General features: G+C 29.7%; 1 protein-coding gene across 1 annotated transcript; it reads left to right on the top strand.

Moving 5' to 3' along the window:
- Nucleotides 1-6756: 6756 nt before the first annotated feature.
- Nucleotides 6757-8982, top strand: LOC110661168 (nuclear transcription factor Y subunit C-4). Its single transcript, XM_021819722.2, has 6 exons — nt 6757-7007; nt 7119-7218; nt 7323-7393; nt 7944-8141; nt 8245-8328; nt 8684-8982. The coding sequence occupies exons 1-6, from the start codon at nt 6891-6893 to the stop codon at nt 8684-8686; spliced, it is 573 nt and encodes a 190-aa protein (XP_021675414.2). The 5' UTR covers nt 6757-6890; the 3' UTR covers nt 8687-8982.
- The last annotated feature ends 17286 nt before the right edge of the window (nt 8983-26268 follow it).

Here is a 26268-nt window from a genome sequence, read left to right as displayed (position 1 = left end):
GTTAGTTACGTTCTTCCTTCCAAAACTCTCTTTCACACACGCGCACACACACGTACACAGAGTCAAATTGTTGCATTTTTGTCCTTCGGATTTGGTGTGGACGGGTACAGTAGTATAGACATTATTGTTGCATTGTTTGTCAATTGTGAATTAAATTTGCGATGCTGACGCCTTGTGTACGCCTTACATATCCTATGAATGTTTCTTTTATATATGTTTCCTCTAGTTTCACACGTAAGCAAAGGTAATTTATATATGTATTTAGAATTTTTCTTATCTAAATTTTATTTATTATAAATTAAAAATATAATATATATAATAAAATTTATTAAGTACACACGCTTCATATATTTATATTTTAGATCATGATAAATTGAGTTTAAGCAAAAATTCATTGTATTTTAAATTATAAAATAGTTTATAGCATAAAAATTCTGTTAATTTATTAAGTATAAGTGTAATTTTTTAATTTGAACGTAAAAATTGTTTATTGTTGTGCAATTAATTAAGTGCATGTTTAGTTTATTCTCCAATAGCTAAATTAAAAGTTTTTTTTTTTAATTGATATTGTCAATAATTGCAAATTAATAAAATTGTTGTCTCTGATTAATTACTTGTTAGAAAATCTAAAATAAGCATGTATTGAAATTGTGACGCCCCTTACCTGTCAACAGTATAATCGAGCAAAGCGTACCACATTCGGTGTCGGAGCACCCTATCTTTTCTTGTCTTGTTAATTGTTAATTTTAAACTTCATAGAAAACATGTAGCAAATTTTTTTTTATCGCAATTTATTTCTGTGAAGACTCGGACAGAACCTCCTTTGTTTTATAAACATTTAGCGGATTAATTTAACTATTCACCTGTTCAAATTAATTTAGATCCATTCATCTTGTCATGTATCACATCATTCGTACTTGATCATGTAAATTTCAAGAATATAATATAATTCATTCATATGGAAATTTATATATAAAAGTTCACAAACTTTATTTACAATCCAAAATATAATTGCAATTTATTTACAATGTTCAAAATGAGATACACTGTATTTACTTATTTACAATAAATAAAATGTAAAATCTAATAACATGGGCCCTATAAAAATAAATATTGCTGAGGTGACTAGCAGACACTGTCAGATTTGGTTGATCTTTGTCAGGGCACTATTGTTGCGGCTGCTGCTGTGGCTGTGTCTGGTCTCCAATACTTATGCGATGAAAAACCAATACGCTAAGCGAATTGCTTAATATTGTATAATTTTAAAGAAAAGTAACTAAATAATTAAAAATAATAATTTTAGGCAAATTTCATAAATTCTAAGTTTTTACAGATTTATTTAACTTTGAGATCAATTTATTTATCAGGATCTTGTTTGTGCATTTATTTCATTTTCAGTCTTTTTTAAATTATATCAGTGCCCAAGTAACTTATAATAGACTATAAAGGCTGGATACACGGGAGTATACTGATTAGACATCCATATGTCTACCCTGTATACAACTATCATGTCAGGTACAAGGCCAACAGCAGGCTTTTAAAGCCAAAAATAAAATTAGGCACAATGGCTAACGGGTAGGCATATAACCTGTAGAACAATCATATCAGACATATTTTGTCGATCATTGATTATTCATGTAGGCAGTATTGTTATCTGTAGTCCCTAATTGGTATACCAATCAATCCAAGCTATATACATAAGCCTAGGTTTACTTTGAGCAGATAAGCATTATTAATTTCTTATTAGAAATTTCATGTCAATTTGTAGTGGAAAAGTGGGTTTCACATACCTATTTCATGTAATTTAGTATTTAGCAATATATTAGGGTTAAAACCCTACCATAAAATAATTTATCTCGTGAATCTTTCTTTAGGTTTAGTTTTAATGTCTTAACTTTACCTATCAATTTGATCAATTTGTGGCCACTGTTTGGCCATACCTCCTTTATGGAAGTTGTTCCTCTATGTCTTGTCTTTGTTTTTCCTTTTTAAATCATGTCATTTGGATTTCTAGAACTTAAGTTATGGTCAAATACCTATAACGAGTTCATTTCCTAATTCTGGTTCCTTAACTGGGCAGCTTTTGGACTTATAATTTACCAATTTAATTGGACAAGTTGCAGCCACATTTAGGCCTAGTGTTCTTCATAGAATTTGTTGCTCTATGTCTTATGGTCACTCAGAATTTTGAATTGCAATTTTTTCAAGTTTTGTAGAATTAATTATAGCCAAATAACTAGTCTGGACTCAAGTACCCTATACCAACAGGATTCCAGTTAAAGTCAGTGGCTTTAACTCAATTTTCAAGGTTCTTACACTCACAATTTGAGGAAGGTGTCTAAAATAAAGTTGGAGTCCTATTTCTTAGGTTTCCAGAATAATATGGCTCATCCCAATTAGAGTTTTCTAGTGAGAGATATGACTTGAAGATTGTTCTGGGGTCAAGTGGTCACTTAGACAATTTCTAGAATTTGCATACTAATTTGACCTAGCCAATTGACCTAGTTTTCTTGATTTCTGGGTTTTGGTCAAAACATCAATATTGTAGATTTATGTCTTGTGGAAATTTTGCTACTAGTTTAATTGTATTTGAATTTTTGTAGACCAAGTTATGGCCTTTTTGCCAAAACTGGTCGGGTAAGCCTATGTCCAGCAAATTCTGGGCAATATGGTTTTGAACAGTTTTGTGACTTAACTTGGGCCAACAATTTGGTTTGGTTAAAGACATTTTTAGGCTCTATGTTCTTCATGAAAGTATTAGTACAATGTCTAAGCTTTCCAATGGTATAAAATTTAGATCATTTGGACCTGTCTAGAGGGAGTTATGACCAAATGAATGTATATTGTTCATTTGGTCATTTTTCTAAATTTATTGTATGGTCAGCCAAATTGAAATAGTAAATTGGTCAAGTTATGGAAAGAATTTGGGTATGATTTCTTCATGAAAAATGGAGTATTTTGGGTTTAGTTTTACCTCCGATTGGCCTCATACCAATTGGAATAACACAAATTCAGTTATGACTCAAAACACATTTTGGATTTATAAAGTCCCAAACCTGCAAAGAAATGTACACTCCCAATTTCATTTTCTCCAACTCCCAAGCTACAAATTGGCATTCATGGCACTTCTAAATATCATCAACTCATTTTAACAAAGTCAAATTCCATCAATTACACAAAATCTCCCATAGTTAGGTCAAAACCCTAACTCAAAGTGTCAAAGTCAAGCACACACATGCAAATTCAAATTTCTAATGCATGTAACTTTATCACTCAACATCATTAATCATCATTATAGTATAGAATTCATCAACACCACTAATCACCATTTACATGCATGAATTTATCAAACCCCCATGTTTCTCAAGGCTATCGAATTCTAGGGTTCTCAAATACTCATCATTTTCTTCAATTTTCTTATCATACCAACTCATTTCAACATGCTTAGCATGATTAAAGAAGAGAGGTAAGATAAATCTTGCATTAACCTTTAATTGACACATCTTCAAGTTGCCAAAACTTCACCAATCTTTTCTTTCTTGGCTGCCAATAGACTTTTCAAGGTGTGGGGATAAATTTTAATGAAGGGACTTATGAAAATTATGGTGAGAATGGAAGGGATTCAAGGCTTGGAAAGAAGGAAATCTATAGAGGAAGAAGGGAGCAAACTTCGGCCATGGGAGAGTTGAAGAAGAAGAAATGATTTGTTTTAAATGAAATTTTTTCTTCTTATGTCTATATATACCCTATGGTAAATTGCATAAAATATTAATGATGTAATATTTGCATCATGCTTAGTAATAACTCATATAATAACTCATATATTTATATTTGATTTTCTTTCTTTTCTTTTCCCATTTCAATTGCATTTTTCATGATTTTAATTTATTTTATGTATTTTAATCTCTCTAATTTTAATTGACATTTAGGTCAAAATTCAACTCTGAAGTTGAAATGATCAAAATGTCATTCGTTATGCTTATCGGGTTATTTTTGTCTATACCGATTAATAAGTTTTCTTGAAATTTTCTTTAATATTTTTAATGTCATTTATACCTTAGTAAACCTTTAATTAAGTTCCGAAAATTATTTCTTAGAGTTCCTCACGGGTCTGAGATCCGTAACTGTCTATGCAGTGACTTCCCGGTATGGTCACCAATCGTTGTGGTCATGACTCCATTAACCTAGTTACATTTCATATCTTTTATTTTCTCTTAATTTTTCTTGGTCTCTATTTCATCAATTAATATCTCATCACCCTAGTTTAAGTGTAGCTCCAGACATTCTAGCTATCCGAATAAACATTAGTTGTCGGAACAGTAGGATATACGGACTACCTAAGGTGAGGGTGTTACATAAATAAAATGAGAGATAGAGTAGCTTTTATATTGGCTAATGAAATGTTAAGTTGAATAATAAAATATGTTAATTAAACCCAAAATATTAATGACAAGAAATTTTAAAATAATATATTAAAATTTAATCATTCTTTGATTTGATGATATTAAAATCATTTAATTATAAGGTTTTAAATTCATAATACAAAGTCAAATTCAAACTTTAATTTAAATCTAATGAACCATAAAAAAATGTAATTGTAAAACAAATTTAATTATTAAAGGCGATATAATTTTAAGAATTTAGATGTAATTATCCCTTAACATGGGACATAATATAGTAAAATAATTTATTATATTAATTAATGACTTTAGTAATACATTATAAACAAATAAACTATTGATATGAAATGGAAATTAATGTGTTTTTGTTTTACCTAGATCAATGAGTATATCTTATTAGAATGAATTAGTCAATCAGATAAGCTACAATATCCGGAATTTTATTTAGTGTTGTATATATTAATTTCGCCACAATTTAATTGTTTCTTATTTTAAAATGTTCATTATATTTAATTGTTAATAACAAGTCAAACTCTACAAATTCCTCTCCCCCACCCCGCCCCAAAAAAAAAAAAAACAGTTGCCGATTCTAGGCGGGTCAGAAGAATCAGATTCATTGGGTATTTACATTTAGGGGTGTGCAAACGGTCGGTTCGGTTTCAAACCGAAGTGAACCGATAAAACTGAAAATCAAAAATAAAAAAATTTAAAAATCGAATCAAACCGATTAATAAAAGAAAACCGAACCAAACCGAACCAAACCGATAATTATGGGTTTTAAACCGATCAAACCGAAATTTATAAATTAAGCATTTGATTTTCAATTGGGTTCGGTTCGGTTTTAAACTGATCAAACCTAAATCTTATGATTCAGTTCAGTTTTCTTTGATTTCCTTGATATATATATTAATAATTTCAGTTCAGTTCGATTTTTTTTTATTTTTTATGAAAATAACCGAACCAAATAGATTAACTAAAATTATCAATCAAATCAAACCGATTAAATTTTAAAATCGAACCGAATTAACTCAATTCGATTCAATTTTTTAATTTAAACCAAAAATTGCTTTCCCTATTTACATTCGATGACAAACAAAGAACATGTTCTTAAAAAAAAAAAAGTTAAATGCTTAAATACCAATTAATTCTGATGTCAATTTCTCAGATCTTTTGAACTCCTCTATGGACCTGATTGATTTCAATTGAATAGAATTTAAAGAGCGAGAATTAGACCTACATTTTTTACTGCATGTGTAATCTTAATTAATTTGATTGAAAAATGATAAATAAATAAAATATATAAACATCTAATTACAAAAGTTTTTCTCAGAATGAGGTAAAAAATATATATACGTGAATTGTGTAAAAATGGCTTATATAAAAAAGTAAATTTAAAAAATGTAGGGTAGATATGAAAATTTGCTTAAGTCTACGGGAGGCATATGTAGAAAAAAAAATTTATGAGTTGAGTAAACAATTATTTATTAAAAAAAATAATTTAAAAAATTTAGGGAGATTTTAAAAAAAAATTTCAAAATATTAAAATAGTAATAAATAAATAAATAAAATGAGAATTTTAAAACATTATGGGAGAACAAATTTTTTAAAATTTTGAGGGATTAATGTCAAAAATATTTATAAATAAAATAAAATTTAAAAAGTTTGGTGGCGGTAGCCCTTCTTATCCTTTGCATCAGTCCACTACTTAAATAATTAATGATTTTGACTGTGATTTGTGTTCGACTCTATAATTATGAAAATAATTTTAATATTATTAAATTAAATATATTATTTTAAAATTTTAAATTTTTGCTTTTTAAAAAAAAAACAAATATCTTAAATTTTTGATATTATAATTTATTTGGCTTTAGAGAAGCAATTTATATATATACCTTACCTTACATTAAAATTAATTAATAAAAAATATTGACAATTTGAATTTTGAATTTTTTTAGTAAATATTATCTAAAATTAAAGTAAAAATATATATTAAAAAGGTTTAAAAAAAGAAACCGCCCTGAAAAATTTAAAGAAAATAAATTTAACAATGATAAGATTAAATATTTTACATTTAAATTCGTATTTATTATATATATTTTAATTAATTTTATATAAATTTTAATATAAAATTTTAGTTTATGTCAGAGCTTTTAAAAAAATTATTTAACATATCTCTCAAATAAGCACCAATTACAAATTCCCAGTTTCCTTAAAGTGAAAGACAAAAGTTCAAAAGAGTTGACAAAAAGTAGACTACTAATCAAGGCCAATTTTCACTTTCCGTTACCTCAAAAAAATGTTATATTAATGAAACACGTGCTAAATAAAATCCAGGTAATTCAAGCTTTACCTCACACTAAATGAGCACAGCTCTCTCCTAGCTTTGAACTTAATGCTTCCTTTCTTTCCCTCATATCCTGTTACCTAAGGATATATTTGAGTTTTGACATGAAAAAGTAAGGCAGAAAGGGCTTCTCTCTCTATCAATCCATGGATTTGAATCAGTCAATTGAGTTCAATCTTTCTTCCACCACATCTCCACAAGTGCACAGTTTCATGCCAATGTCTTCTGTCTTGATTTCTAATTACCATCACCCAACAAATGAGGTATCAGCGTAAATTCTCATCATTTCTGTGCATTATTGTTCAATTAAACTATTAATTAAATTATATATATTTGGATGTTGTTACTGTTATGTGTTTATGTGTATAATTTAGGGTTGTAAAGAGGCTAGGAAGTCTCGTTTTATGCAAGTGCAGAAGCAAAATTTGGAGAGATTTTGGAATCAACAATTGCTGGAGATTCAGAATACTTCAGGTTATTAATTTCTTTTGGTTTAATTAATAATATAAGTATTTAAATATATATGTATCCATTTACTAATTTGTACCCATGTTTGGGTGCCTCGTGATCAATCTAAGCGTTTAAGAGCCATCATCAACTTCCTCTTGCAAGGATCAAAAGGATCATGAAATCTGATAGACAAGTGAAGGTTTGGAATTTTATTCCTCTTTTTTATTTTTAGCCATTTATGCTGTCAGTAGAAAAAAGAAGAATCTATCTAGCTTAAGTCTTGTTTGAAAATGGCTAGGGTTGAATTAATTAGCAAAAGAAAAAAAAAATTTTTTTTACCCTTTTGGATACATTAGTTGGTTCATTTTTGCGCATGCAAGCAATTAATCAAGCAAATGGTAATTTGAGAAATTGAAGCCAATCAAAGGTAGCTTAATTGATCTTCCTTTACTTTGAAAGATCTAGAGTTCAAATTTCTCCATTTACCTAAGATCATTATATGGTGAAAAAGGGAGATGGCTACATCCCATCAGTTGATACTCAGCTCATTATGCCTCTATCGGATTAAAAAAAAAAGAGGAATTAAACCAAGAATTGTGTTGTAAAATTGCATTATCAATTATTCAGTTTCCTAATTGTTCAGAAAAATGTTGAGGAAATTTATTGCTGTAGCTTGAACACTGTCTGCTTGCCATTGTTTGGTGCTGCTTCTTGCTCATTAATAGCTTGTAAAATGTATATACGATTAGATGATCAGCGCAAACACTCCTATATTGTTGTCGAAAGCATGTGAGATCTTCATCTTGGAGCTCACTCTTCGCTCATGGCTGCAAACTGAAGAATGTAAGCGTGGAACGCTTCAGTGTTGTGACATTGCTAAAGCTATAAGGCTCAATGATACTCTTGATTTCTTGGTTAAGCTTGTCCCTTATGACCATCACAAAAAGGTTTTTCTTCTTTTCACAAATTTGAGTGCCCAAATGGAGCCTTTCTTTTAATTTCGTCCTCCTTGAAGGCTGAACTAACTTCTTAGAGGTGATTTTAAAACAGGATGATGAGACTGGAAACTGTGGTGAAGACCTTGAACCTCTTCCTGCAATTCAAGTTCCATTTCCTATGATAGACATTAATGAGGTGAGTGGAATGAACTTGCAATGATACTGGTGTCATTTGCTAGAAACTTTTCCAAGTTCTAGTGTACATGAATTTTTTTTTGGGGACTTGATATTGACAAATCATGAAATTGCTCCGCAATTCATGATCAGAACATCAATGTCTCCCGCTGAATTCAGTTATGAATCTAATTTTAAGGTGAGAGATTGTGGAATCAAATCCATTGATATAATTTAAGAAGTCTCATTTCCATTACAATTTCAGCTATTCAGTCCCATCTTAATCTGTTTACAATTTTTTCCCCTTTCATGTCTAACAAAAAATCATTCCATATATAAGCATTACTTATGAGGTGCCCTTGATCATTTTTCTGCAGTGAACAAAGGATAGCGGAAATCAATGATGGAAGAGTGTAGCAAGTAACAATCATCGTTTAATCTTGTGATTGGCGATGAAAGGGATGGATTCATATCAGACGTTAAGTATATATACATATAGAATCATTTTGCACAATTCTGTTTTATACTTTCAGTTTGTTTCACACTTTCAGTTTGTTTTGCAAAATTCTTATAATGTTATTTCTAAATTGAAGTGGATATTCTTAATTATATTAGAATTGATGAGCTATTAGTATAAATATGAGTATTATCTAGAGATTTTTTAGGTTTTCGTCCATTGCAGAGGGGCTATTGTTTATTAAGGAGAGTAGCTTTTACCTATAGAAATAGTAGCTTTTGCCTATTACAATCCCGTTGAGTGAGAGAAGTTTCGGCTAGGTGGATAAAGGATATAGTTGGGTTTTGTGCAGAGAAGAATGAGAAAGACTAATTAATGTATTTACTATGATAGTAAGTATTTTTTTAGGTGTAATTGGGTTGATAATTAGATATATTTGAATTTATAATTATTTAAATGATATATTTGAGTTTGTAATTATTTAAAAGATAGTTTGTTTGTTTTGTTTATCTATGGTTTATAGGGCACAACAATAGAATAAATAGATGAAAAGGTAAGAGACGGTGAGCAGATAAATAGATGGAAAGGCAGGAGGCAATGAGCGGCGGAGTCATCGTAGTCATGGAGAGGGGGAGGAGTCGTTGGATCGGCAAATTTGAAAGAAGATAATAGGGAGGAAGAGAAAAACAATGAGAGGCAAATACTAAATACAGAGAAAGAGAGAGGGGGAACGAATTTGCGAAGAGAATGGTAAGCTACAATTTCTCTCTTTTTTTTTTTTTTAAATTTATTTTTTATTTGAAGATATTTGGTTAAAAACTCTTCTTCAACCGTGATTTACAAACGCTAAAAAATTCATCTGTAAAATTATGGGCCTAACTGAGCTTAACTGAAAAAGGTTGAAATTTATTTAGCCAAAAGGCTTAAAATGTATTTATTTGAACATCGTAAAAAAAATAAAATATTAATGTGAAATTATTTATTTTTAAATTTATTGTAAAAGAAAAGAGACATTTATTTTCTTTTTACTCCATATATATTTATTCAATTTTTTTTAATATGCATCTTGTCTTTTATTTATTTATTTATTAAGATATTATTTTTGTCCATTTAACATTATATAAAAAAATAATCATTTTGAAATTTGTAACTATCCTTTTAGTAATGTGTTCTCTAATAATCAAACTCAAAAATTTTTTTTTTAAAAAAACATTGAGTTTTACCACGACGTTCAATATTTTTATCAATGGCATTTTGTCCAATTAGAGTCGACAAATTTAAAATATAAAATTAGAGGCCATGATCTGTCAGAACTATATGGAGCGTCAAACATCCAAAAGAAGACACTAGTTGGTTCATAATTTTGGGTATTTTTACTTAGATGAAAACAACCTTTTTCCATTTTTTTTTTAAATCGAAATCATAGATATAGAAACATGCATTGGAGAAATGAAAATTAGAAAAATCATGAACAATATGAGGCAAAATTAACTAGACATATAGGCAAAGTTAACAGGATACTTTTATCAATATTTTCGGGTTTGAATAATCTATTCTTGCTCTCAATCAAATAAAAAAAAAATTAATCGGATTTATTCAACTAGACATATCAATAATTTGATTATTATTAAACAATATAATTTCAATTCAATAATCCAATAAAAAAATTGTTTGATTTTATTCAACCATAATTTCTAGTAATTCAATATCACAATGGCCAAAGGATGATGGAGATCATTTCCAAAACAAATTAAATGAACCACTGCAAGAGAGTCGGACTCTAAAATAATCTAACGATAGCCACCCTCCCAAGCAATAGAGGCCATAGTGAATAGAAATAAGTTTAGTTGTACGAGAATAGAACAAAAACCATATTAAAAGACAACTCAGATAGCCATATGCCCAAACTAAGCAATGAAGAGGGAGGTAATCCATCAGCAACAGAGATGAGTAGTGGTGGAGGATTTGCCACCTCTGATAGAGAAAGCAAAGGGAGAGAGGATAATCACAATTAGAAAGCCTCAAAGAAGATAAGAGTCGGGCGAAAGAGACGATACGGTCTTTGAGATAAAAAGAAGCAAAGAGTAACCCTATACTTAGGAGAAGGTTTTTGAATGTAAGATATGGGTTTTTAAATCATTGAGCTTATTTAGAAAGTAAGTTTTTTAAGGGAAGGAGGATATGTGAAGGTTTTAAAACCTCTAAAAACTTCAATTTTTTCCATTTACCAATTTGATAGATTACGATATGGTTTTCATATCTTATCTTCCATTATTTAACCTTAATTTATAAAACAAATTAACTTTCACTCTATCCAAATACATTTTAAACGAAGGTTGGGAGGCACAATCACTGTGATGATAAAAGAACAAGTTGAGAGATATGAGAGATAATAGAGTTAGTGTAGATTTTCTTTTTGATGAAAGGATAACCCTTTCTGTGGATCTTAATTATACCAAGGAAATGAGAGTAAATTAAAGGGGAGAAATAAAGAGAAAAAAAAAAGAGAAATTAATTTTTTATTATTATTTGAATATCTTACTAAAATAGAGCACAAATAGAATTTTTTTTCTAATTGATTTTATTTTTATAGAATGTTAAGTATAAATAAGTGTTTTTAAAATAAATAATATCTAATTATCTTTATTTCCCTTTATTTTACTCTAAATTGAAAATAAGTGTTTGAGATTAATAAAGGGTGTTGGTTTTTTTCATTTATATCATCTATTTACTATCTAAAGAAAGGAAATTTAATGAATCACATTTCTCTTCTTTTCTTTCTATTCTCCTCTATTCAAATAAAGCTTAAAGGATAAAATTTTTGAGAGAAAGGGTAATATAATAATTAATTAATTAATTAAATTAATAATTTTAATTTAATTCATTTTATTCATTTTTTAGTATTAATATTAAATTGAAATAATTAGAAATTCTGAAAAATAAAATCAAACTGAATTAAATTATTATAAAATTAAACTAAAAAATGGAATTGTGTGGATTCAATTTTTTGATTTGAAATGTATTCTGCTGACCCAGGTTCCCACTAGCTAAATAGAACAATGCTGATAGCAAGCAGCCAATAAGAGGAAGGTATGGCCATATGTGAATTATTTGCCTGCCCAGAAAAAGTGGAATAAAGCAACCAATCAATGCCAAAAAAAAGATGCCTTCTGAACTTCTCTTTGAAAAATTCTCCATTTCTCTTTTAACTTTCAATACAATACACAGCGATGCACAATTCACCACCAATTGGTTTGATTTTTATGGTCAAAAAATAAAAATAATTGAACTTAATGCTTTTTGAGGGGAATAATTGAAGTTAATTGAATTATATTTATTGTCTATTTTATTAAAAAAAAAACAAGTGAAATAATTTCATTTTTAATTCAATATATTTTTTTTTTAAATTTAATTATTTCAATTTTATAAGTTTTTTTTAAAATAAATCATTTACAAGAAAAGAATTCAATTGAATTATTATATAATTACGCTTGAGATGAATTCTTGTAAAATTTTATTTTCAAAACTAGCAGATTAATGCTCACACGAAATTACTGGGGGTTTGGAATTGAAAATCTAGCATGATGAGTTAACTGTGTTGTGAGGCTTTCCTACCCAAATAGGAAAAGCATAATTCAGAGTGGGAAAAGAAAGGTTCCCAAAAGGGATAGGTCTAGGAATTGGCTGCTGTTTCCATTGCAGGCAAATGGATAGACAAAGCGTGAGATGCTGCTGCTAATTATTATAGCTACTTTCCTGCTTTTGCTATTGGAATTTTGCTTTTATTTCTTTAGTGAGCTAGCTCTGCCCATTACTGCTGTGCTGCTTAATAGTGCCATAATAATTTTTTTTTATTTGATTTTAATTAAAGTTTAAACTTAGAAATCGCACAATTACCCAACAAATTAGTTTAACGATGGCTGTCATCAACTGGCAAGCCTTTTTCAATGAAAAAAAAAAAAGAAAGAAAAAGAAAAAGAAATCCCCCTTTCTATTTCGACTTTGAAAAAGGAAAAAAGAAGGAAAAAGGGTCAATGGAGAAGCTATGGGGCAAAGCCATGTGGAAAGATTAGGCCTCACCGCCCCATGCTGTCTTGTAGGGAAATGTCCCCATTAATGGCGAATGATAATGGCGTGACGGGAAATATAGGAAAAAAAAGTAATTAAAGATAAGGATTTAGAGATGGGGGATTGACGGATTGTCCTGAACCCTGCTTTCTTCTCCATGCTTCTTGGCAACTTGCATGCATAATGCCTAATCCCTGAACCCACATTCTCTCTCACATTGCCCAACATCACTAAAGATAAGGTGGGGATTGGATGAAGACTTTCTCCATCATTTTCTTCCAGATAAATATGCATCTGCGCATCATATCTAGCACACAGATTACATTCCTCCATTATCCTTTTAGTAACTGTTTGCAAAGAACAGATTTGTTTGGCAAAGTCCATGGAAAAATCTAAATGACACATTGATCAGTTGACAAATCTAAAGGAATTTATAGTTTTTTAAATAATTATTAATTTAATTTAATTAATTGTTTAAATATAAATTGAAAGAGAATTCATATGATCTGCGAACTTATTTCATTTCCAACATGAACCAGATATGATACAATACATATTAGTTAAATATAAAACTTACAAGAACATGAACCAGATCTGAACCAAGTACTATAAAATAGCAATAGATAGAGAACCCACAAATGTGGTTTAAGAGAAAAACCGCTCTTTGCTGATAAGGAAGAATGCAACCAAAAAAAATTGATCAGAATCGATTTATATATATTGAAAAATGAGCACTCATTGATCAGTACTGAACTTCAATTTAGAGGGAATTTGTTGATTGTTGTTAATCATTGAGCAATGGGTAATTCTTTAAATGTAATATTTAAAAATACCAGGATCTTTTATTTGCAAATGAATTTAAATTTAATTAATAAATGAATTATTTTCATATTAATGAGATAAAATTAAAAATAAAATAAATAAATTTATTCTTCATTTGCTTTAATTATATGTAATTGCACTTGAATAATTTATTATCATTTAGGAAAATTCTTACTTATAATAAGATGTATAAACACCCAATCAATAAAAAATTACCACCATGTTTTTATATGTAAGACCTATCATAATTTTAACTAAAATGACATTTGTTAATTAAGCTTCAAAAATTGAGTATGCATGCATCAGTTAAAAAAAAAAAAAAAGAAAGAAGAGAGAGAGAAAGAGAGAATTGTTCTCCGTTTACAATTTAAGGGAAAGAGGGGTTCAGTATTACTCAAGTTGAGGAGTGTACTTATCATAAGATTAATTCTATGGGTGCCAGATATATTGGTAAAATTATAAGATGGAAAAGGTATAAAATTATAAGATGCATGGAAGAGGTATCAAATCTTTAATCTCATTTGCTGGATTGCAAAATTGACCATTGAATTAATGATCTAATGTCAAACTCTGTTACTCCTGTGCTACTGTAATTAGAATATAATTCGAATGCAAGTGAGATCATGATCGAAGCCCAAGTTGGTACTCTTTATTCATTGAAGAGTATATCATGGAAAAGCAAAAAGTAGTACAGCCAATACATGACACTGTATTCTCCTATAAATAGAGGTGTTGGGGAGTCAATTTTTTCACCAATAAACCTTCAAAACTCCCATACACAACAGCTAAATTCCCTCATCACAATTCATATCTTTGTCCTCCAAATAGAGAGCAGGTTTGGGAAGTTCTATAGCCATCCACTGCCCTCTCTCTCTCTCTCTCTCTCTCTCTCACTCTGTCTCTCTCTCTCTCTCTCTCTTTTATGTTATAACTTTATATGTCTTATATAATTTCTGTGAGGAGGCCATGGTGATGCTGTTGACAGAAGATAGAGAGCACAGATGATGATGAAATGCGTAACGTCTGCATCTCACTCCTTTGTGCTCTCTATTCTTCTGTCATCACCTTCAGCCCCTCACTTCATATTTAATATCTTTATTCTTTACTGTCTTCTTTTATAGTTTCTTTCCATTGGGAAAACTGGTTCTCCACATAGTGAAAGCTTGTACACACACAACATCTTCATCTTCATCTTCAAGACCATTGCTATATTTGTACTTGTGCATGACAATGATCAGCTAATTTTAGCCTTTCTTCTCTCAACAAATTTAATTTCCAATTACTCGTCTCTCTTAACAATATATATGCAGGTTTGGTTTGGTATGGGAAGAATGCCAAAGCATTGTAATTAATTTCTGGGGTTCTTCACAAGGAGAAATATTTGAAGATGGAACATCACGATCATGGTGATTTACTAACATATATAGTTGGTGATTTTTTAAATATCAATATTAAATTATGTGACTTAAATTTATAAGCCATTATTTAAGTTTCAATTCTTAAATTATATATACCACGTGACAGACTTTTGAATACCATTAATTATGTATATAATTTTGAAGCAAAGAGGCATTTAAAAATAAAATACAAGACCTATATATTATTCAGGCCCAGTCACTAATTTTGGAATTCATATTTTTAAAATTTTTTATATTAATTATATTTTTTATTTTATTTAGGATATTCTTGAAAGAAAATAAGCATTAATATGTAGAAATGAAATTTGATTTAGTGGGATTAAATATATTTTTTAAGTAGTGAGATATCTGTTAAATTTGAATTCGATTAAAAAAATAAACATACATAAATATAAGAAATGGAGTTTATGTGAAGAAAAATAAAATGAGTATTGGATTAGATTATTATTTTTATAGCCACATATATATAACTTTGATTTTAAACATTTGTTAGAATCTAACATAGAACGAGTTCTTACTCTAAGGTTTGAGAAAAGAAAGAAAATTAATTCAATTGAATTTTGAATATCAGCGTAATGTAAATATTGAATGAGTCCCCTCAAACAAATTTTACATATCGAATCAACAACTCATTTGGAATAAAATTATCTTTTAAAAATTTATTAAGATTTTTTTTTATATTTATTTATGATTTATACAAGACTAATTTTTTTAAAATTTATCATCGACTCTTTTTAATAATGTCTTTTCTAAGTATTAAACATAAATTTTCTCTTTAAAAAAGATAATGAGTTTTATCACTACAGTCAACACTTCTTATTTTAGTTTTTAAACTGAAATTATAGTGATATACTGGCAGTCAAGATAAAGGATGAGTTATTAGGTAAAAAAAAAAAAAACTCTATATGTACCCAACCCAATTAGATAGTTCACTTGAGTTGGAATTTATTTATTTATTTATTTATTTATTTATTTATTATAATATTTATTAACTCGAAAATAAAAAAAAATTATACTCTTATTAATTATTATTTAATTATAAAGCTTTCATTAAATAAACAAAAATCTTTATATTTATATAAAGTGAGATAACAGACAAAATGTCCTCAAATCCGATTAATTAATAATTTTAATAAACAAATTTATCTTAACTTAATTAAAATTTATTTTAAATGACTTACATTCATCTCAAATTTAACTATTATTATTATTGTTATTATTATTATTATTATTATTATTATTATACTACCTGAATCTTTTTAATTTTTTTTTATTTTAAATAATAATTTATTTAAAATTTTAATTAATAATTTATATTTTAAAATTTAATAATTCTATATCAAATTCTATTTAACTAAAAATGTATAAATATTTAAAAATGTATAAATATTATTATAAAATATATTTTTATATTTAATTAATTATTTATATAAATAAATTTAGATAATAGATATTCAATGCATAAAATTTAATTCAAGATATACTTATCATTGATATTATTTTATAAACTCAAATTCATCTCAAAACTGATTACATATTACTCGAATTTACATTAATAAAATTTAATTAAATCAAATATTTAAAAATATCTTACTTACCGTTTTAATATTAAAATATATATGATTAATTAATTATTAATTTTTAATATAAAAATTATTACTAGTTAATTTTAATATATAATAAAATATTTAATTAAAAAACAAAGTTTTTAGATAGGGTCCGGAGCACTATAAAAATTTATCATTTTTATTTTCTGGGACAGGTTCCATTGGGTAATGTGAACCAGCTAGTATTAAAGTTTTGCTAGTTGATTAAATTCAAGTGATAACATCATGGTATATTCAACAAATAAAGAAGCAAAATCACATCATCAAGTATTTAGAGGGTATGGAATTGTGATGGGCAAGTGGATATAGAATTCATGAACTCATCCATTGAAAGGGTTCTTGATTCCTGCTACCATTCCCTAGCTAGAATCTAATTAATAAAGCACATAACTTGCATTTCAGAATCCATTGTCACCTCTTCCATATATATATATACCCATATCTTAATAGTGTTTCTTAATAACTGATTTCACATAGAGTACCTCTCCTTTATGATATACAATGCCCATCCTTACCATCTATCTTATTTAAAGAAGATCATGCATGGTAGAGTACTTCACCTTATTATTCCATTAGCAATACCAATTTAAAGAAGATAGGGAATTTTCAAGGGCAGTCAAAAATTAACAAATGGAAAGAGAAAGCAGTGCTTATGACAAATCTAATCAGAATGCATATGCATATATTTCCAAGTTATTATTTCATTTTTGTGAGAATTTGATGCTCCATATCTTAATTTCTTTTTTACTTTGAAAAGAAAAAGCAAAACATATCCTTAATTTCTTTTTATTAAGTGATTATTATCTAGTTTTTTCTCTTTTTAACGTATTAATCATTGATAAAATAAAAATTCAATTCAATTCTTACATAATTATATTATTTTTACTTGATTTTTATTTCTTTTAGAATGAAAAAATTTTTTTAAATTAAAAAGAATTGAATTCTTTCACTTATTAGATTTTCAAACATGAAAATTGATGAAAAAAGAAATTAAATAAATTAAATTTTTTTAAAATTCTAATTTCTAAATAGGTGATTAATTAAAAAATACAGAACTAAAAATTTTGCTTCTGAGTCTGGCTAATTTCACCATCATTATGATAAGAGTTATGAAATGGAAGGAGTATTGAAGATTGAACGTGTAATTGCAGTCAAGTCAGTGAGATATATATGCTATGTCTTCCATTGTTGGGAATAATTAAGAGACTACTTGGGGCACTTAAAGAACCATTTTGAATGGATCATGTTGCCTTAGACATTAGATAGATATATGATGAAGAAAAGGAATGGTATATATGTAGAGAATATTAGTCATATCGTGTCCTCTGGTCCTTAATGGTCATATATATAGGTAAGTATATATGTTATCGTTGTCTGCCCTAATAAACAAGGATTACTTCTAGACTGGGTTTTAATTTATAGCAGGAGTGCTGTGTTGACGAGGAACTCTCAAGGATTTTATTCTTCTTTCTTCATGGATAAATCAACTCGTGACCTCAAACATTTTTGGCAACTGCCGAAGCTATGCATTCTTCTATTTATTGCATGTCCACAACATATAGGATTGCTGAAGTCACTTTAATTAAATTTTGATTGGATTTAAAATTACAAAACCAAATTTATTAGTATTAGTAGTGTTTGTTTTCAATGATGATGATTTATTTATTTATTTTTTAATATTGGGATGGGAATTTGGTTTTATAGTGTGGGGATTTTAAGCAAATTTGGAAGGTGTTAAAGCAAAGCAACACTGAATATATGTAGTTAAGTAAAACTATTTTGTTACTAAAAATAAGTGTAACGCCCTGCTTCAACCAATAGAGGAATTGTCTACTTTAGCCCACCTCATCCCGAACTTCACCGTTTTGTCCTATAGGCGGAATGAGGAACTTCCAGGAGGTTACCCACCATAAGATTTCTCTCAAGCGAGCATGCATAACCCCGAAGTTCTTCCAACTCTCCAGTCATTCCACCAAAACACGTCTCTAATGATTAGTTTCCCCCATTTTAATAAATAATTCGGTTCATTCCTGCCCCACATTTGGACAAGGGCACCAACGAGTTTCGCCCTCCCAAAAATCGCTCCAGCCGAGACCTTCCCTTTCCACACAGATGTTACAATAAGATTGTATAATGAAATTTTATCATTCATCTCACGAAATTTTTGTAAATTGATTTTTTTTTCATAAAATAGTTAATTATAAAAAAATTTTATTAACTCAATAAAAAAATAAAATTTTTTCATGTTAAAAAAACATAATTTTTTTAAAAATTTAAAAAATAAATTAAATGCAATAAATTTTATTAAAAAATTTATAGAAACAAATTACACATTCGCTATTATAGGAAATATTAAAATAATTAAATTATTATTAATATAACATACCCTCACGCAATTTACATAAAAAAATATTATTTTTTGAAAATAATTTTCCATATAATATATAAATATGAGAATGGGGAGAGGGAATATTGGGTTTGTCCAAAATACCCATTGTTATTTATATTATTACAAATTACAATTATATAATTTTTATTATTTAAAATTCTTAACCATTTATATTTAATTTCTACTTAATTTAAAATAAAATTTTATTAGAAAAAGTTAATTAAAATAAAAATTCATTTTTATTATAGAAAATGGTAAGTTAAATATATATAATTGAAATCGAAAGTGCTATAAAAAATTGATTTTTAATTAATTATTAAAATTTATTACAATATATAAATATATAAAAATTTTAATTTAGAATTTTATTATTAAAGTAATTTCATATTTGTGAGAAATTCTACTAATACTAGCTATGCACACTTATTCACAAGTCTTAATTATAGTATATTATAATCCTTCTATTTAATTTAAAATATAATTATAGTATATTATAATTGTTCTATTTAATTTAAAATAAAATTTATAAGAAATAGTTAATTATATTAAAATAAAAATTCATGTTTTAAAAAAATTAGTATGAAATATTTTTAAAAGAATTATTAATTTTATGAAAGTAATTAACTATGAAATCATAAGTTTTATGCTTAAAAAAATGAATATTCAATTGGGATTGACATTAAAAGTGCTATAAAGGCCTTTTTAATTATAAATTATAATACACCTAGTTAAATATAGTCATGCCATCTGTTAGTTAGATAATATATTTATTCACATTAATATTAAATTTTAATGAAATTTTATGAATATTTAATTATATTAATTATAATAATATTTTTTTTATTATTTAAATTAAGTTTATAATTTATATAAATTAAAATTTCTTAATTCTATTTATATTTATTTTTCTATTTTTTTACAATTTAATTTCATCTATGATAGGTAGTCTAAGTGTAACACCCATAATTTTTAAATTAATTATTTTATGGGTAGATATTAATATTTTATTTTATTTGAATTTTACGAAATTATTTGAAATTTTTTGGATTTTAGAAATCGCGTTTGATTTTTTCGAAAATATAAAACTTTGATGATTTTTAAAAATTAATTTAAAGACCACGTGTCAACTAAAATTATATTTGGACTCTATGAATTTTTTTGAATTTTTTAGAATTTTTTCGAAATTTTTGGGCCTCGTTTTTGGTCCTAGGGCAAAGTAAAAAATTCAATTTCGGGTATCTTGAATCGAACCGGCAGAATCGAATCGGATCGGCCCATTTTCTTTTTTTCTTATTCTCCTTCGCGCGCCCTCGATACCATCCCTCTCTCTCTCATTTTCTCTCTCCTCCCTCTGCCTCTAGCCGCCCCACCGCCGCCCCAGCCTTCCCAGCTCGCCGGCACACCACCTCAGCCCTTTCTCCTCGCTGGTTGCCGCCTGTAGCACTAGAAAAAAGCGCCCAAAGGCGCTTACGTGCGTAGTGCGCTACTGATACGGTGATTTCCGCAAGTGCACGGGTCACAGTAGTATAGTTTTAAAAAAATGATATCGATCCCACAGGGAATTGTGTTTAAATTGGAAATAAAAGTATAAGCTAATTAGAGTGATAAAATTTAAAGATGTAAAATGAAATTTGGAATTTAAAATTGGTATTTGAGTGATTAAAACTAAATCAAACAATTAACTAAAATTAATTAAACTAGATTACCCAAAAATTAATTTGAAATTTCTATTTATGAAATTTGAGAGGAATTAAATCTAAATTCAATAAAAATAAAAATAAAGTGATTCTAGAGATTGGATTTAAATTGGAATTAAATTTAAATTGGATTTAAATTGAAATTGCTATTTATGAGATTTGGAGGATTTATATCTAATTTCAATGAAAAATAAATTGATTCTAGAGATTGGATTTTCAATATTGTTTGCATGTGGTTTATCATTAATTTAGCCAAACACATGAGAATTACAATTTTGAGGGAAATCAATTCTTAAATTTTTGAAACCTTTTTCAAGCATCTCAAAATTGGTTTTCATTAAATCAAATCTTGTTTTCACGGTATTTCAAATCTAACAAAAACCCAACTAATGCATAAAATTGATTTTTGGAAAATTCCCCTTAATCTTCTTAGCTTATTTCTAACACCAAGAAAATAAAGTTTATTGCAAGATTATCCATCCCCAATATTCACTTTTCAGTCCATCTATTAAGGATTAAAACTTAACTTAATGAGGGCCCATTCATCAAGCAAGGCAATAAACACACAAGCAATAAATCAAAATATAACAAATCTCATTTAAATGGCTAAATCAGTTCAAAACCACAAAACAAATCAATATTTACAAACCCATCTCTAGAATCTCAATAAACTACTCACAAATCATTGTTTAAAGACAAACCCAAATGAAGAAATGAAGAAATAATGGAAATGTAATCTAAAAGGGGTAGAAAAACCCAGCAAATTTGCAGCAGATTCTGCTGCACAAAAGTGCAGAAAACGTGATCTGCAGCTGCTGGAAAAAGAAATGCAGAAAGTGCTCCCTTCTCTCTTTCTAATCTTGCCAAAAATGCTTCCCTTGCTCTCTATCCAAGAAAATGATATAATGAGGCTTTATATAGGCTAAGGGTCTGCCCTAGAATGGGTAAAAGGGGGAAGGTTCCAGAGAAAGTGAGGTACAAAGCTGGAGTAACGGAAATGCCACGTCAACAATTTCCAGTAAAAACGACATAAGCCGAGTCAGTTGTGTCGCGGGTTGTGTCGCTCTCGGCGTGAATATCTGACGATCGACACAACCTGTGACATAAGCTAATTCGGTTGTGCTGCAGGTTGTGTCGCTCTCGGCCATTTTTTACTCAACTTCAAAATTTTTTTGCAATTCGACTTTAATCTCCTCCAATTGGCTACTCTGATCAAAATACATCAAATTTCTCCAAATTTACCCTACAAAACAAATAAATTCCAAAAATTAAACTAAGAAGTGTGAAAATTATAAAATTGACTAAATATATACTATTATCTATAATAATAGCTATGAACAAGGGTAAATTATGTGCAAAAATTACTCCTAAATGATGATCTAAAATGCATGCATCAAATTCCCCCATACTCAAACTCTTGCTTGTCCTCAAGCAAAATTTCATTGAAACTCATTTGGAAGGGAATAGAATCAGTCTTTGAAAACACAAAATTCACTAATCCAAACTACCAACTTACCTCTAGTCACCAACATTCCAAATTCCCACCAGCAAAAGCACAAAGAATGAAGCAAGCACTCTCAACAATTACAGAATAGCTAAGAATTAACCAATCAACCCAAGCAACAAATACCAACCAGCTACAAGAGTCAATTGTGCCAAAACAAACCTAAATGAAATAGATAGCCAATGTGTCTCAAATAGATGGTGAGTAATGTATGGAAGATTATATTGCCAAACCCATATGCAAGCATAAAAGATCTAACTCTACTAATGTAACAAGCATTTTTCAAAGAATCATTAGGTCTTTTTAAGGGTTGTAATGGGGTCCAATAAGGTAAAATTGCGGTTAACAAAGAAAGGGAATAAGGTAAACAAAATATGAGAATATTAATCATGAAACTCATAGTGCATCCATTTTTTTTTTTTTATCAAATCAAGAGGAAAGAAATTCACAATGAATCTCAAGTGCTATCACAATGATTATACAAAGGGACTACTTTTTATGCTTATTTATTTTATTTTATTTTGATTTTGTATGTGTCCCTATTTCATGTCACACCCAAAATTACCTTTGGGATATTTTGGTGACCTTTTCAACTTTTCACAATTACTCTAGCACTTTTCAAGATGTTTCAATCCTCCGAGATTTTTTTTTTTATATATTTTTTTTATTATTATTATTATTTTTTTTATGCACTTAATTGCTAAAATATTATTCTCATAGATAGGTGGTAGTGTTTAGGTTTTATGGCTAGGTAAATGATTTGGGTTCCAAAGAAATTAGAGAATTAAGGTTCAAGGGGGTTTTACAAGGGTTGAAATGAAATTAAGGTAGGTTAAGGCTAAATGTGAGGTTTAAAATATGAAGGAATGCCTAAATCATATTCTTATCAAATGCAAGTTAAAAATTTCGCTTTGAAAGATCTAAAATGCTTGTTCTAGGAATGGTGAGACGACAATGACCATTTTCTTTCTTAAAGGCTTATCCAGACACTCAAAACTCAAAATAATTAATCAGAATCTGTATACCTAGATGAATGTATTAATTTTCAGCTATTAAGTAAGAGAAAGGATAATGCTTAAGACTTTGTACCCAGCTGGAACTTTCATTCCACTAACCATCTAAAGGCAAGTTGGATTGCTTGAATAAGTGGCTTATGGAATTCAAAGACTGGTTTAAAAATCCAAAAATTTTAAATGAAATGCATGAGTGTAAATGTCAAGTCAACCTATATGCAACTAAATATGCGTAACTAAGTATAAGAGGCTATATGCAAGTGTATGTATGTGAATATGTACAAGTATGAGTGTGTCACTAAATGAAAAAGGAAAAAGTAATTTTTGCAAAAAATTTACCCTCTCCCCCATACTTAGAATGAACATTGTCCTCAATGTTAAAAATGTGCAGAAAATGGGTAGCTGATATGTGCATAAAGAATTATTACCATGTTGCATAGCGAGAGCACAACTTGTGTTGATGACACAAGTCGAGATGAGAATTGTTACCTCATTGAAGTGCAGCCAATTTAATTAGATAAAATTTGGACAATTTTGCACTCATTGCAAAAGAAACAGTGCAATGGAATCCATTAATTAAATCGATTAATCTCAAAAATTTGGAATAGGGAAGTTAAGCGCAGAAAATATAATTATCAAGTGTAAATTCTGAAGGAGCATATTAAAGCAAGTGAGCAATGTACGAAAGACATAAAAGAAAAAATGTATTTTATGAGGAACTAAAAAAACTGAATAAGTAAAGGGTTGAAGTAAAACAACACAAGCAAAATAAGTTCAAAATACTAAGTAATTAAGCAAAGAAATTAAAGACATGAAATGTAAATGGAGAATAAAAGTCGTCACTGTATGAGAAGTCCTTTGCCCTTGCCATCTTGTGGAGGTGGTGGTGCTTGTGGTGGTCTTTGTGGAGAGAGAATGTTCAAAATCGTTGCTTGGTTTGTTTCGATCTTCTCCACTTAGCTCGCATGATTTTCAATTGCCTTGCATTTCAGCACTTCGATCCAAATATATGTCAGCTAAATCTCGTAGTGTCTGAAAATTGACATCCGTCATTTGCCGAAAAGAATAGATCTCATCACTGAGATTCTCCATGAATGTCAAAAGAGTTGCTATGGATGGTCCAGAAGCTGTTGATGAAGCAGGTTGAGCGGTTGGTGGAGCTCGGAGTGAAGGGTGTGTAGGAGGTCGCACAAATGGTCGCTCGATCCGAGGAGGAACTAATGGCGTGGGAGAACCAGTGGTTTGTCTCATTAGTGAAGGAATCTCATCGCTTGGTAGCTTCATTTTTTATACAAAATTTTTGGTTGGCTAGATGAGGTCCATCCAAAAATAACAAACCAGTTGGAAGAGCAGGACACTTGTGCATTTGAGGATTAAACCCAAAATAATGTGCAATAGGTGTGACCAAGCCTCCAAAGACAATACTACCAGACTCTAGTGGTCCGCGAATCACATGGCGGCGTAAATAATAACTGTGGGAAGCCTTTTGCCGCTTTTGCACACCACAAAAGAATAGATCATACTGTGACATTGTGCCAACACTGGATCCTCTGCCTAAAATTGTATTTGCAATTAGGCGCTGAAGCAATCTCAAGGCATGATTTTCAATTTTGGAGGCCTTACTGTGTCCTGGTTTGAAGTTACTCTGAAAGGGGCAATGCGCTTCCAAAATTCACACGCATTATAGTCCCATTGGTTAGTAGGTATTTTGAACAGACCATCAGGTGGAAAGCCAAATATATGGTGAAAATTATCCATAGACAGCACCCTATCTTGTCCAAGGCATCTAAAATGGATCGTCAAGTCATTGTCCAAAGCAATTTTATGCTCATTAGTGGACAGGGAGGCCAGAAATTCCTGCACTAAAATGGGGTAGACCAGTTCCTGTTTATGTGCAAATCGCACCCAACCTAAAGCATCTAATAGAGACTGCATTTCATCATAAATCTTCAAGGTTTTAAGTGTAGACACATCCAAATACCGAGTTTGAACCATTTGTCGGGTTGCAACTTTTGCCTTATTTTTCTTCATTTCGGCAGTAGGTAATATCCAATGTATAGCAGTAGGCGAAGAGGAAGGGAATGCAAGGTTACCTTTAGATGTACCGGGACGCTTAACTGCTGATTTCGGAATGCCACGTCGGTCAGCAGGTGCGTCCGGCATTGGAGGCGGGATTGGGGGTTGTTTTGTGGCCGTTTCTAGTTGTTTCCGCTTGACGCCGCCCGTCGATTTGTGAGGTTTGATACTTTTCGCCTTTTTCTTCTTGAAGGTGGCGATCGGAGCATCACCAGAATGGGCCGGCGATGGGTCGGCTTGCATGGGTGGCGTGGTTTGGGGTTGTGGCGGCTGTGAGGAGTGGGGAGGTGAGTTTTCGAAGGATAATGGGGATTCGGACATGGCGAAATGGAATGTCGTGATCGGAGAAAGAGAAATATGGGAAGAATGGCGGCCGGTGAAGGCGACGGGAAAAATGAAGGTTACGGCAGGGAGGGTTGTGTCGGGGGCGATGTCGAGAGGAATATGAAGGTAATGGGCTATCGGGTTAGGGTCTTTAGGTTTGGGTTGTGGGCTTGGGTATAGGCTTTTGGGTTTTGTTTGGATTTTAGGTTTAATTTCGGGCTTGGGCTGGTGGGGTACGGTTTTTGGGCTTTGGGTTTGCTGCTGGCCCATTCCGGTGAAGGGAGTTTTTATCCCAAAAGGGTGCCCAGCGAACACAAGCGGCGACACAAGCAAAACCCGGTTATGTAATCTGCTGCCCAATTTGACCCAATTTCATAGCACCTAAAAAAAATTGAAACAAATTAGATTTCAAATAATTAAACCTTCATAACATGAATTCTAATTGTCCAACTTGTTGTGTTCATCAAATACTTACACAAAATAATTTTTCAAAGCACCAATTCACACACCCATATTCAAATAATTTTCTTGTTAAACCAAGATGTTAAAATTTGGAAAAATTTTCTCTTAAAATTAACCAAAAGGGC

Source organism: Hevea brasiliensis, chromosome 9, assembly GCF_030052815.1.
Source record: "Hevea brasiliensis isolate MT/VB/25A 57/8 chromosome 9, ASM3005281v1, whole genome shotgun sequence".
Taxonomy (NCBI): domain Eukaryota; kingdom Viridiplantae; phylum Streptophyta; class Magnoliopsida; order Malpighiales; family Euphorbiaceae; genus Hevea; species Hevea brasiliensis.
The sequence above is the reverse complement of the archived record's forward strand: the minus strand, read 5'-3'. Positions and strand labels throughout refer to the sequence as shown.